Raw genomic sequence first — 13,487 nt, forward strand, 5'->3', positions numbered from 1 at the left:
ATCAAGGTTGTTCATGAAAGGACACTTCTTTTGGCTACCTACTTGCATAGGTTTCTAGGTCCTGTACAGAAAGCTGGGCTTGCCGGTTAACGGGCCTCCTGGCAGCGCGCAGGGTACAGTGTTCAGAATCACAGATGGGCTCCAGCCCAGGTCTGTGCCTTGGGGTCCTGGACAAAGCACAGGCAGAGAGTGAGCACAGACCCCCCTCTCCACTGTCCAGACATGAAAGTTCCCGAAATTACTCAGCCCCAGCACCTGGAACTCCGTGTCCATAAAATGAGGATAGTGATACTTAAACACCAGTACTTGGTGGGAGGATGACATAAGAGGACGCAGCAGTGGCCGCTCTCATTTTGAGACAAGCAGGAGTTCCTAACTTTGAACCATTTGATCGATTAGGGGAGTCAGAGTTAGCAGTGTCCCACTTATGTTTCGGCGTTTGACTTTCCTGTGTTTATTGTATGCATAACAACTGGCACTTTCTACTTGCTCTGTGTGCATCTATCTCATTTAACTTCACCAATTCCTTGTGCTGTAAATAGCATTATCTTTACATTATGGCTACGGAATTGGAGGTTCAGGAGATACTTGCCAATGCCCCCACTCTGGGAACAGCCGGCATCAAACCTCGGCTTTCAGTGAAAATTGTTACTGAAATTTCTGCCTGCTGAGCTTGGCGGTTCTCACCCTTGCCCCAGGGCAGTGCATAGAGGGCTTTGGGACATGTGTGGGGCATTTTTGGCTGTCCCAGTCCCTGGGGGACTTGGGAGAGGCTGCTCTCATTTAAGGGGGTGGAGAGGCTAAATGGCAGAACGGTGTCACACAGTGAAGAATCATCCCGACTGCCATGCCAAAGGTGCCCTGGTGGGGTCCGCTGGGAGGACTGCCAAAGAATGTTCTAGCTCTGATGTCATCTGGTAATTGGTACTGGTTCTCATCACAGCCATATGTGGCTGCTCCCTGGTAGCATGAGCACTCTGCTTTTGGAACCAATTTATAAAAAAACCAGTTAAACACTGAAAGCTTGCTGCAGTGCTTAACTCCAGTGAACTTAGAATCACCTTTTGAAACAAACAGTCTGAGGTGGCCTTGGAGCTGGGTTGAAACTCACGTGGTCAGGGTTCATGGTTAAGCCTTCAGGAAAGACCCTTGTCATGTCCGTAGCTGCTGAGCCCCAGGCAGCTTCCTTGAGTGCCCAGCGACCCCACAGTACTCCTCAGACGCTGCCACGACCCTGCTCGGCCCTCAGCTCGCAGCTCACCAGCCCCCTCTCCAGCTGAGCCTTGTTCTGACCTTGGAGAACAATCTAGAGCCTGCCCACCTGTGACTGCAGATCATAAACCACGCCCTGCTGGGCAACCGGAGGGCCCTCGCCCAGCTGTTTGTCAACCTGATGGAGGCCACGCTGCAGCAGGAGCTCGACGGCCACCGCCGCTGGCAGGGCCTGCTGGATGCCTGGAAGGCTCTCAGGAAGGAGGACCTGGTGCAGGGTTTCAGGTCGGTGGCTGCCCACACCACCCGAGGCTCCCCCCCGCCCCCCTGGGCAGCAGCATAGGCGGGCGAGGGGGGCACCTTCTCCCTCCCTTTGTTGTTACTTTAAAATGCTCTTGCTTTTTCTGGTGGTAAAAGTAATAGGTGCTCTTTTTTAAAAGTCAAAATAGATAAAAGTATAAGGAAGAAATTAAAAATCACCATTAATTCCTCACCACAGTGAGAAGCACGGCTGATATTTTGGTATATTTTCTCCCAGGCATTTTTAGACCCATACTGCGCATGTAGATTTGTATCTTATTTTCTTCGTACACATTTCCTCATAAGCATTTTCTGAGCACTGTACAAATTGTTTGAAAATGTTAGTCTGATTATCTGCCCACTGTCCACTCTTTACTATTACTGGGCCAAGGAGAATGGCCATCCCTCAGGCTTGGGACACTTCCCACCCTGTGGTAGCAGGTTTTACCCATGGGAGGCAGGGTGAAGAGAGGACCCATCTCCAAGCTTCCTCCACCAGATGGCACTTTTGTTAATACTGACACAAGGGTCCTGGAGCTTTTGGCCAATAAGGAAGGCTTTCTTTTGCTAAGAAAGGGACTCTTGGGACCAAGATATCTGAGGACACCAAAGAGTGTCTGTCTGTGCTGCAGCCGTGGGGGTGGGAGGCCCATCTGTACACCCGCATTTCTAGGTGGAGAGCACCAGAGTCTGACGCTGGGGAGGAAGGAAAAGTGTATTGAGGTCTGGCTGCACCTGTACTTTCCCTGTGACCTTGGTCAAGGGCTTGAACATACAGAGCCTTTTTCTGCAGGTGCCATGATGAACTGGCGATAGGGTTTCAGTGATGGTCAACCAGGTGCTGTATGGAAAGTGCCTGGTCTTGGCCTGGGCTTGGGAGGTTGTTAAGATGTCAGTAATCATCATCGGCAGTGATGGCAGGAGCTGACATTTCCTGGGCATTTCCCAGGAGCCAGGCACGGTGCTAAGGGCTTTGCTCACATTATCTTGCTGGGTCCTCACTAGTACTCCTTGAGGAAGGTACTGTCATTAGCTCCATTACAGAAGAGGAAGCTGAGATTCAGCGGGGGCAACTTGCCCGAGGTCACAGAGCTGGAGGCGGCAGTCAGGACCCATGCCCGATCTGTGCCTGCTGGTCCCTCCATTCTTCTCTCCCCCGCTCTCCTTCCCTCTCTTTCCTCCCTCCTTTCCTCAGAGGCCAGGATGGAGGGGAAGGGGCTGGGAGTGGTGTCCGGGTGCTAGGGTTCTGAACGTTCTTACCATGGGTCTCATCCCTTCTCTCCCATCCACCTTGCCCCTCCTCTCCTCTGCATGGTGCCGACGTGTCTGGACGCCCAGTGAGTTCATGGCCAGTGAAAGGATCCAGACTCCTCCAGCTGTGAAGATGGAGTTGGAGACCACGTTTAAGAACCAGAGCGCCCTGCAGCAAAAGCGGCTGGACCATCTCTGCACCATCTGGTACAGAAGGAGGGGCTGCTGCGGAGGGCACCTTTCGGGGGTCCATGGGGGAGGCAGGCACAGTCCTCAGCGTTGACCTTTCTTCTGAGGTGTCCTCCAGACCCGGCCATCTCCCAGTTCTCTGGTCCTGGGCTGGTTGCCTGGGTTCATGTTCTGGGGTGTCCCAGCCCTAGTGGCAACAGGGCACATGACACATTTGCTGCAGAAGGAAGTTTAGTGTGGCTCTGCCAAAGAGCTTGGAAGGGGGTAATGGCAGGGGCGAGGTCGGAGGGGAGCAGTGGAAGGAGAGGCCAGGTCAGGGGCTAGACTTTTCCCTGAGGGCAGTGGGGAGCAGAGCAACTCCATCAGCTCTGCAGTTTGGAGGGTGGGTAGAGGGGTATGAATGAAGCTGAGGGCTCGGAGGTTGATGAGGAGGCTGCTGCCATCAGACAGGGACCTGTTAGAGGCTGTGGATGCTTCCCTCAGACCTGGGTCCACCTCTGATCCCATGATAAGCTCTTTGGCGGGGGCATACTGAATGTTCTAGACCCTGGAAGCCCACCGTCTGGGGAGCCTGTAGCATCCACCCTCAGCAGCAGGATGGAGCCTGTGTGGTCCTACAAGGCAAAGACATTTCATGTGTTGGGACCCGTGCACCTCGTTGGTCCCTTTCACCCTGGTGACGCTGGGATGCAGGTTCTTCCTGTCTCCCCACCACAGAGCTCAAGTTCTCCTGGGACATAAATGACTATTAGGACCCCCACAGCGTGAGCCAGAAGGACTCCCTCAGGATTGGCATCTCCTGCCCCACGTGCAGCCACATTTTCATGCAGTGTGACATTAACAACGTGGATAAAAATCTCAACACAAGGAAAAGTGCCTTTGTTGTTTTCTCTGACTCCACTTATTTCTGACTCTGAGTCCCTGTTCATAAAGCTGGGCAAAACTTAGCCTTTCTTGGGGATCCTGTCCACTGAGGAAAAGTTACGGAATCCCACCCAAAGCCAGGCCTGGTGGTGGGAGTCTGGTCATCAGTTTGGTCCACACACATGCAGCTGGGCAACTGCTGCTGCTTCCAGACTGTTGGGCGCAGGAATCTTGAGGAGGCTTCTCTGAGCCCCTGAGTCCTCACACCCAGGCAACCGTTGCTGTCCAGAGATGTGGGTCTTGCAGCTGCTCTCACGGTGCCACCAGGAAGTAGGCTGGTGGTACTGCCAGGCTGGCACTGCCAGGCACCCGCCATCCTGCTGTGTCTGCACCTCCCTCCAGCCCCTTTCTATTGGGTGAGGAGACAGTCCTGGTCCCCAGCGTCCTCCTCCTCCCCGGGGCTCTCAGCCCACTCCCACAAATGCCTTCTCCTCAACAATGTTCTCGACTCTCCTAAGAACTTAGACTTTTGCAAACAAAATGCAGAAAGATTTTTAGGCTGATGTCTTTTATGCCCCACCACATCCCTCATACAGGCTGTGAATATGGGGCTGACTGCTGCCTGAGTGGAGGGGAGAGACAGGGCCAAAGACCTGGAGAAAAATGCATTCATTGATGCTTCTGGCCAAAGCTGGGACACACTGTAAAATGGCAGTGTCTGCAGGCAGAGCATGGAGCTGGGTGTGTGATATGACCTGGCCTGGAGGAAGGTGGGGGCAATTCTAAGAAATCAGAGGCAAGAGCACATTTATAGGACATAGGACCCAGCAGTGGGGATATATAGAAAGGTGAAGTCAGGACATAATCCCACTGTCTGGAAGCATTGCAAACACTACGCTTAAACACACAACTTAAAGGTAAAGTTGCAAAGCCTTGATCACAGAATTCCAGTGAGTGTCGAGCGAAGGTTTGGGTTTGTGGTGTTTGTGCAAAGAGGTCTGGACAGCTCCCGCAAAGCACACTGGGTAGACACCACCTGTTTCCTTGACCTGTCAGCAGCTTCTACGGAGCCTTCTAATCAAGCCCGAGGAACTGTTCCATGGAACTGCCTCATATGGGATCACACGTAGCTCCCACCTCCCATCCCGGCCCAGAGCTCCAGGCCTTCCTCTGTAAACCCAGAGCCCCAGACGCCTGGTGAGGATCCTTGTTTCGGCGCATGCCAGGCCCTCTGCAGGCTTGTGGGCAGTGGTGGCAGAGGGGTGGGGAGTCTTACTAAGATTCCCAGGGCCCCAAGAGGGAGTTATCCAAAGTCCCAGGAGAATCCCCATGGATTTTCCTGGACCCAGTAAGTATATGTGCATATAATTTTAAAATAGTTTTTAAAAATAAAATTTGCATTTTGGAGTAATGTTAGATTTACAGAAAAGTTACAAAGATAACACACAGAATTCCTGTATACTCCTAATCCAGTTTCCCTAATGTTGTCATCTTACACTGCCAGTGGACACTTGTCAACACTAAGAAATTAACTTGGATGCATTCCCATTAAGTAAACACCAGACTTTTTCTGATTTTACCAGTTTTTCCACTAATGTCCTTTTTCTGTTCCAGGACCCAATCTAGGATGCCACAGTGCATTTAGTACAATGTTTAGACTTGAGATTATGCCCTGCACACTCTTGTACCTACCTTTTGCTCTTTACTGTCCCACTATGAGTGGGCTGCCCTAGACCATCCTGGGTTACACGTCTTGTCCTGACATAATTGTTAATCGCATCCCCCTTTCACTGGCAAAATGTCCTGGTTTGGACAGTAAATAGCATGTCATACACATTTTTCCACCTCACTAAACACCACCTATAACTTCCGTAGTGGCTTAAAGCAACAATCAGTTTTTGCTTCTCATGATTCTGTGAGCTGGCTGAGCGGTTCCCTGTGGCTGGGCTGGATGGCCTCACTCCCGTGTCTGGAGCATCAGCTGGGACAGCTGGGGCCTCTCTCCACTTGCTCTCTCAGCCTCCAGGAGGCTAATCCATGCTTGTAGGCCTGGTGGTGGTGCTGGCAGAAGAGCTCCCTACAGCAAGAGAGGGCAAGTGGAATGCATAAGCCCTTTCCCCAAGCCTTTTCTGTGTCATGTTTGCTAGTGTCCCATTGGCCAAAGCAAATCTCATGGCCAAGCCCAGATCCAGGGGTGGAAAAATAGACTCCACCTGCTAGTGGGAGGACCTAACAATACTGACCATTTTTCAATCTGCAACACTCTTTTTAGTGACTACAGAAGAGAATTCATGTATTTTACTTAGACAATTCCCTGTTGTTGGAATGAAGGTTGTTTTTGATTTTTTGAGTGTTTATAAACAGTACTGTTAAGCAACTGTCTTAATGCATAAACTTTGTATGCATTTTATATTATCTCTCATTAGGTTCCTCGAAGTGGCTTCCTGGGTCATGTGATAACCATTTGGGTTTTTTTCCATTAGGAAAATTCAGTTTTATTTTCTAAGTAACAGGCTCAATAATATTATTAGACCTTTTCACGAGGTATGCTTTTGGCACCAGGAAATCCCCAACAGGTCACTCATTTCATCGGTATTTACGTAGATACTTCCCTAGACCCGTGTTCCTTGAAGATGCTACCAATTTTGGTAAGTGAATGTTTTATTCAAGTATGGCTCACATGTCACATCTTCCTTCCCCAGTGACCTCCTGCCCCCCAATTACAGCAAAGCTCAGCTGACTGAATGGCGTTCTACTCTCAACTCCCTGAATAAGCATCTCGGTGAGTGAGCTTTGTGGGACCCCACTTGAGTGTCGCCAGAACTCTGCTCAAGTAGTAGCTTTGTAGCAGCTTCAGTCTGTCAGCCAGTCATTTATGTGAGAGTCTGTTATAAACTTAGGAGTAGGTGGCAAGTCCCTCTTGGGGAAGAAGGGTTGGGGTGTGGAGATAAGAGTAAGCTCTGAGGGTTTATCTCGGACCCTCAGACCTTGCCTGGCATAGCCCCTCCTCCTCCCACCACCTCCCAAGTCACTGCCCAGCTGGTCCCACACTCTGACCCCTGACCACAGCATGGAGCCAGAGGGATGGCTCCAAGGACCACCTGTGAGGATGGCTCAGGGGCCAGATCCTGGATGTATGAGGTGCACTGTCCCCACTCTGGGACCTAGGGGAAGTCATGGCCTCTCTTGGCCTCAAATTCCTCCTCCATAAAATAGGAATCTCAAGAGGAGTAATAAAGGTACCTACCTTGTGGGGTTGATGTAAGAATCACGTGCAATCCTGCAGTCCAGTCATAGTTCAGTGCCTGGCTTACTCAGTGCTCAAGAATAAATGGTAATGTTTAGAAATTCTCTATAACCAGGGTCCTCAAACTCCAGCCCATGGGCCACTGCCCGTTAGTAAATAAGGTTCATTGGGACACAGCTCCACTCATTTGTTTACTACTGTCTCTGGCTGCTTCTGCTCTATAACAGCAGAAATGAGTGGTTGCAGCAGAGACTGTATGGCTCTCAAAGCTGGAAATATTACTATCTAGCAGAGTTTGCCAAGTCTTGCTCTAGAAGATATATGCAATACAATATTTCAGTCTCCTTTGAGGCAACCCAGTGAGGTCAGTGGTGTCATTGCCCCTCTGTGATAGAGAAGGATTCAGAGGCACAGAGAGGTGAAGTGTCCTGCCCAAGGTCACACAGCTAAGGAAGTGTCACAGCCAGACTTGACCTGGGTGCTTTGGTTAGTAGTACCCACCACTGCTCCCAGGGCTCTCGGGTTTATAATTCCAAAGGTATTATAATTATATTATAATACCAAGCATAAGAGCCCTGAGACCCTAAATAATAGCAATGGCTGCCATTCACTGGGCGCCTCCTAGGAACAAGCGTGGTGCTGGGCCCTGGTAACCAGCAGGGCGGATCTCTCTGGAGTGCTTCCTGTCCAGAGCAGAAGTCAGACCACGCAGGATGTTACAGCAGGGAGTGGACAGGTGGCCAACTGCATGAATGTGTATTTGGGGGCACAGCCTGGTTAAAGGTTATAAGACACCTTGCCAAGGAAGTGATCATCCAGTTGAGACCTGCAAGGCAAGTACAAGTTAGCCAGGCCCAGAGATCAGGGGAGCTTTCTAAGCCGGAAGACTAGTATGTGGGGAGGCTGAGAGGCCAGACAGAGCTGGGGCCTTCAGGGAAAGGAGAAGGTGGCAGGCGAGGCTGGAAGATGACAGAGGGCCAGACTGTGCTGGCCATGTGGCCATGTGCGGAAGGCTGAACTTTATCCTGAAGGCAGTGGGAACCCAGTGGAAGGTTCTGAGCTGGGAGTGATAAGGTTAGAGGGGGGAACGGATCAGAGGGGTACAGGAACAGAAGCACAGAGACCCGGGGGGGCTTCATCATAGTGACTTCACAGGAAGGGTGGAGGTGTGCTGGCCTAGGCAGTGGCCCTGGGGATGGGAGAAACCAGCTTTATGGCCTCTCCTCAGCAGTTCCACTACACATCTACCCTCCCCAGTGTTCTAACTGCCATCCAGCCTGCCCTCCTCCCAGCCCTTGTCAAGGAACAACCACCACACAATCTTTGTGTTATTTTTCAGTTCCTAGAACTGCCAGGAATATTAAACTTCAGTTCCTTATCTTAGACACCAAGAGATACACCGAGGTGACTAGAAACTAGAAACAGTAGAGCGGAGGAAGAGGAGAAGATCAATCAATCAGTTAATCAGTCCATCAGCTTCTGAATGTTCTGCTGGTCCATTCACTTCTTAAGGGGTTCACCACACACATGATCTGTAAACGCTCCTTAATTTGCACCCGGTTACTGTTTCGTGACTTGGTGCAACTCCCCCAAAAGAATTTCACCAGCCTCGAAACTGAGTCAAGAATTAGGGTCAGAACAGAAAAAAGTGGCTTCTTATTTGAGGTCCTTATCTTGGGGTGTCAGGAACTTTGAGGCAAGGGAGATAGCAGCCCCTGATCTAAATTATCCCCGCTATTGAGGCACTTGGCTGGGGAGAAGCCTCTTCCCTGAGCGACGGGGCAACTCCTCTTCCCAACCTCCCCTCTTCTTCTGGAAGAGCTGCTGACGTCTTTTTTCTGCCTATGGAGACGCCTACCACGTGGACTGCATGATGCGGGTCCGCTTGCAGTATGAGAAGACCTGGCAGGAGTGCCTGGCCCAAGTGCAGAAGTGCAAGGTGGGTGCCCCTCCTGGCCCGTCTGAGGAGGGGAGCACAGGGCATGGCCCTGCCCCTCTCCAGCCCGCACCCCCTGCTTTCCCTCCACGCTGGCCTCTGGGCATTCTGAAGCTGTTCCCTCAGCCTGGACCCTCTTCTCCCCAGCTGTTCCCACCCACCCCTCAGTAGCCCCCAACATGACCTCCTCCAGGAAGCCTTCCCTGACCCCATGGACAAAGTTTCACCCTCTGATCACCTCAGCCTTCACCTTTGACCCTCTGTATCACTTCACTTTATTTATTCAGTGGAGGTCACATCATGGGAGTTATTTCCAATGCTTCCCTTTTGTAAATAGTGTTGCCACTGGCATCACACCCAACTTCACTCCACCCGCCCACCTCTGTTAGAGGGTGAGACAGCGAGTCCTCTCACAACCCCCTTCAATTACAATGCCTGGTTTTCTGAGGTGCAAGGACATATTGTGTCAAAATGCCCCCTCCCTGCCTCCTTGGGAAGACTGTTTAGATGAAAACCCCCCAAAAGCCTAATCATTTTGAAGATGGTCTAACCTGCCGGCTCTGGCGGTAGGAGTCCCCAAGCCATGAGGGTCTCACCTGTGGGCCCCAAAAAGCTCCATCCACCCCTCATCCACCCCTCATATGTGTGTCTGTCGAGCTCTGGCTCTGCCACCAAGACTCTGAGGTGAGCAGAGTTCAGGGGAGCAGAGCGCTGTCCAGTGCAATGCACGGTGCGGGCGCTGTGGCCTCTGGGGGCTGTGCCACACTCTTGCACCCACTCTCATCAAATCCTACAAGGCCCTGCAGCGTGGGAGTCGCTGGCCCCATCTGGAGATGAGAAGACCAGTTTGCAAAAGGCCCAGGGGCTGTTCGAGCCCACAAGGCTCTGCCCACTTGCCCTGTGGCCTTAGGGGCAGTCACGTGCCTCTCAGTCAGCCCTTTAGGGGCGTCAAACTTTAGGAGTAAAGCCTGGAGGGAAACCTTGTGCCCTTGGAGAGCCTCCCCAAGACCACACCCCCAGCGCTCACTGCCTCGTCACTCACCCCCTCCCCAGAGCCCCATGGCCCTGTGGCCCGGAGTGCTGACGCCTTGTACCCATGCTCATGGCCCCTGGTTGGGTGCATGCAATGGGTGAATGCTGACGTCCTCATGTACCCCAGGAGCACTCTGAGCCTGACAGAGGGCGCCTGGTGTTCCTGGGCAGCGGCATTGGAAGTATACCACTGGAGACACGTTTTTAATTTGGGGGAGGTTGATTTATTCTAGATTTTGTGCATAAATCAAGTCTTTATTAACATAGAGAGCTGGCTCTCCAGTTGGCATAATTCCAGACAGGAAATGGGAGCCGTGTCTGGCTTACAGCAACACTGAGGCCGTGTAGGATGGTGGTTTATGCCTGTAGGGTCTGCAGTAGGACAGTTCTGAGTTCAGATCCCAGTTCCACCACTTGCCAGGTGTGTGACCTCCAGCAAGTTCCTTCACTTCTGTGAGCTTTAGTTTCCTATCTGCCAAACGGGGCTAATGAGAACACCTCTGGGGGATTCAGTGAACAGGGGCAGCACACAGCACCTGGACACAGTGGGCAGATAAAGCTGGACCGTCTCCGCCGCTGTGGGAGTTTCCGCCGAGTTCTCGGGGACAGCTGGGAGGCGATCTCAGGGGGCAGGACCAGCCCTGAGGTGAAGCCCCCATCAGCCCTAAGCCGGGCTCTGCCTTGTTCCTCTCCAGAAGCAGCTGCTGGACTGGAAGGCCTTCACTGAGGAGGAAGCAGAGAGCCTGGTGAGCCCGTCCTTCTTCCAGATGGTGGGAAATCTCCAGAGCAAGGTGGAGGAGGAGCTGGAGGTGTTGGATGTGCGTAACAGGGGACCTGTGCAGCTGGGGAGCAGGATGGGGGGCACCCGGGGTGCTGGGCTGTGAGAGGAGTGGGAGCGCAGGGGCTTACAACTTTGCTGTCACTGGTGTGTGCAGCCCCTCGGAGCAGTGCCCCTGTGCCGGGTGCTCCAGGCTCACCCCTTGCTGCCTCAGTCACCCGCGGACTCCTATTGAACAGTCTCGGGCAGTGAGTGCTCCCTGAGCCCTTGCCGAGTCTGGGTGCTGAAGGTCACGAGGAGCAATAAGCCTGCATCCCATGATGCTTAGAGTCTAGAGCAGGGGTCAGCAAACGTTTTCTGTAAAGGGCCAGATAGTAAATATTTTAGGCTCTGTGGGCTGTCAGGTTTCTGGCACAAATTCTCACTCTGCTGTTGTCACACAGAAGCAGCCCTATGCAATGCAGAAATGAATGGGTATGGCTGTGTTTCAATAAAACTTTATTTATGGACACTGAAATTTTAATTTCATATAATTTTTACATCATTAAATATCTTCTTTAGATTTTCTTCAGCCATTAAAAAATGTAAAATCTGTGCTTAGCTCCAGTGACATGGGCCTCCACTGGCCGGCGAGGGAGCCCCGTGAGTGGGGCTCTTCTCCTCAGCCTGGGCTGGTTGGCACTTAAGTCCCGTTCTCTGGGTTCTGCCACCGCAGAAATCCTTCGAGGCCGTGGCGAAGCAGACAGAGCGGCAGAGCTCAGGTCTCTTCAGCTATTTCCAGGAGGCTGTGCAGCTGTGGGAGGTGCGTCGGAGCATGCTGCCGATGCAGGAGCTGGAGCTCGAGACGAGGATGGAGCGGCGGCGGCAGAAGCACAGCCGCGAGAGCCAGGTGTGGGCCCGGCATCCAGGTAGCCCCCACGAGGCGTGAGCGAAGGGCCACACCCAGACTGTCAGCTGCCCAGTGGCTCTGCTTGGTGGCCCGTGAACTCAGCCAGCGTTCACGTGCAAAGCAAAGAAAAAGAACTTCAATCCATACTTCACACCGTATTTTATGTATTTTATTTTTATAGAAAAATTAACCCCAAATATATCTTAGACTCAAATGTAAAACCTCAAGCTATAAAACTTGAGCAGACAGGAAACTGAGGCTCACCTTGGTCACGGGGCTGCATGGGAGCAGAAGAATCCTGCCAGAGTCAGGTCCGGGTTGTGCGATGGGTGCCGGATCCAGACATGTCTGTGACGGGGTCTGCGTGAGAGACAGACAGACTGGGCGCGTGGAGCATCTACCTCTGGCAGTCATCCTGTCCCCACAGGACATGAGCTGGCCCCCAGCCACCTGCCTTCACGCAGTCTAGGGGTGGAGGGGTGCACTCAGCATCTGACGTCAAGCACAACGGGTGAGAAGGAGGGCAAGGAGTAGGTGCCTCCGGAAGGTGTAGCGGGGGCCTGCCCGGGCGGGCTGGGGGTGAGGGACATGTCCCTGAGGAGTCCCATCTAAGCGGGGTCTCCAGGGATATAAAGTAGACAGAGAAGAACATTCCAGGCAGGGAAAAGAGCCCAAAGGCCCAGAGCAGTGAGAGTAAGGGTGGTGGTACATTTGGTGCCCCTTTTGTAGAAAAGAGCCTGCCCGGGGCACCTGGACCTCAGCTCCAGGGGCAGGGTCTCTGCGTGTCACGTACACTCGTCGAGCTCTGGTAACTCACATCTGCTTCCTTCTGTTTGGGGTGTGGCTTCCAGGCCCAGGAGGCTCACCTCGATAAGCTCTTGGACCAACTGAGGCAGCAAAGCTGTGAGAATACCCTGAAGTTACACCTGGAAAAGGCCAAAGATTTTCTGAAGAATATGAAAAGCAGGTAGGCAGACCAGACTCCAGAAGGGGATGGCCTGGAATTCATATTCAAGATCAGAGGGTGCCTGCCTAGGAGCCCAACCCAATGATGCCTCCAACTTCAGAGAACATTGTGGTTCTTTGCAGCTCTACCCTCAGCCAACACAAAAGGTTTCAGGGAGAACTTTGATCAGAAAAGTTTATGGAGGGAGGTTTCTAGGCCATGTAGTTTAAAGGTCAAGAGCATGGTCCCTCCCCCCACCTTCTTAAATTTTAAAACATACATGCTTTGTTAAAAAAAAAGTTAACAAATACAAACATGTAGGAAATTCTCCTAATTTCTGCCCAACTCGTCCTTTTTGTGAACATAGACATTTATAAATGTGGATATATATATATATACACATACAGTGTTTTTAAAATAAGAATTGTTCTATGGCTGCAGTTATATTTTCATTTTTAAATGACTATCCATTCATTAATATGGATGCTTCATAATGATTTAACCATCCTCCAATTGATTAGCTTTTTAAGACTGGTGCCAATCTCTCAATATTAAAAACAGTTCCCTGTGAACTATCTTGTACCTTTGTGCCTTTGTACAGCTAATTCTGTAAGGACTATTCACAGAAATGGAACTGCACTGCCAATTGACTGCAGTACTTAGGTTCAGAAGTACGTTTTAAAGCGAATAAGTAACCCTCTGAACCTTGGTCTTCTTACCTAGGGAACAGATAAAAGTCTGGGCCTTGGGGTTTTGGAGTGCTTGATGGGATGATATAGGTAAAGTTCAAGGACAGGGTTAGTACAGTAGACAGGAAGTGGGAACCCATATTACAACATGCAG

The 13,487-nt window shown here is 51.6% G+C and overlaps 1 protein-coding gene across 6 annotated transcripts in view; it reads left to right on the forward strand.

Annotated features, from left to right (window-relative positions):
• The window catches only part of CCDC180 (coiled-coil domain containing 180), a 66,621-nt gene that overhangs the window by 20,060 nt on the left and 33,074 nt on the right, over nt 1-13,487 (forward strand). For all 6 annotated transcript variants that reach the window (XM_082403751.1, XM_082403750.1, XM_082403752.1 and 3 more), the window contains 7 exons: nt 1,334-1,497; nt 2,851-2,970; nt 6,519-6,598; nt 8,914-9,002; nt 10,727-10,849; nt 11,525-11,698; nt 12,550-12,665. In XM_082403751.1, coding sequence (XP_082259877.1) covers nt 1,334-1,497; nt 2,851-2,970; nt 6,519-6,598; nt 8,914-9,002; nt 10,727-10,849; nt 11,525-11,698; nt 12,550-12,665 — 866 coding nt within the window. The remainder of the gene's footprint in view (nt 1-1,333; nt 1,498-2,850; nt 2,971-6,518; nt 6,599-8,913; nt 9,003-10,726; nt 10,850-11,524; nt 11,699-12,549; nt 12,666-13,487) is intronic.

This window comes from Balaenoptera borealis, assembly GCF_965194805.1.
Source record: "Balaenoptera borealis genome assembly, chromosome: 8".
Taxonomy (NCBI): Eukaryota; Metazoa; Chordata; class Mammalia; order Artiodactyla; family Balaenopteridae; genus Balaenoptera; species Balaenoptera borealis.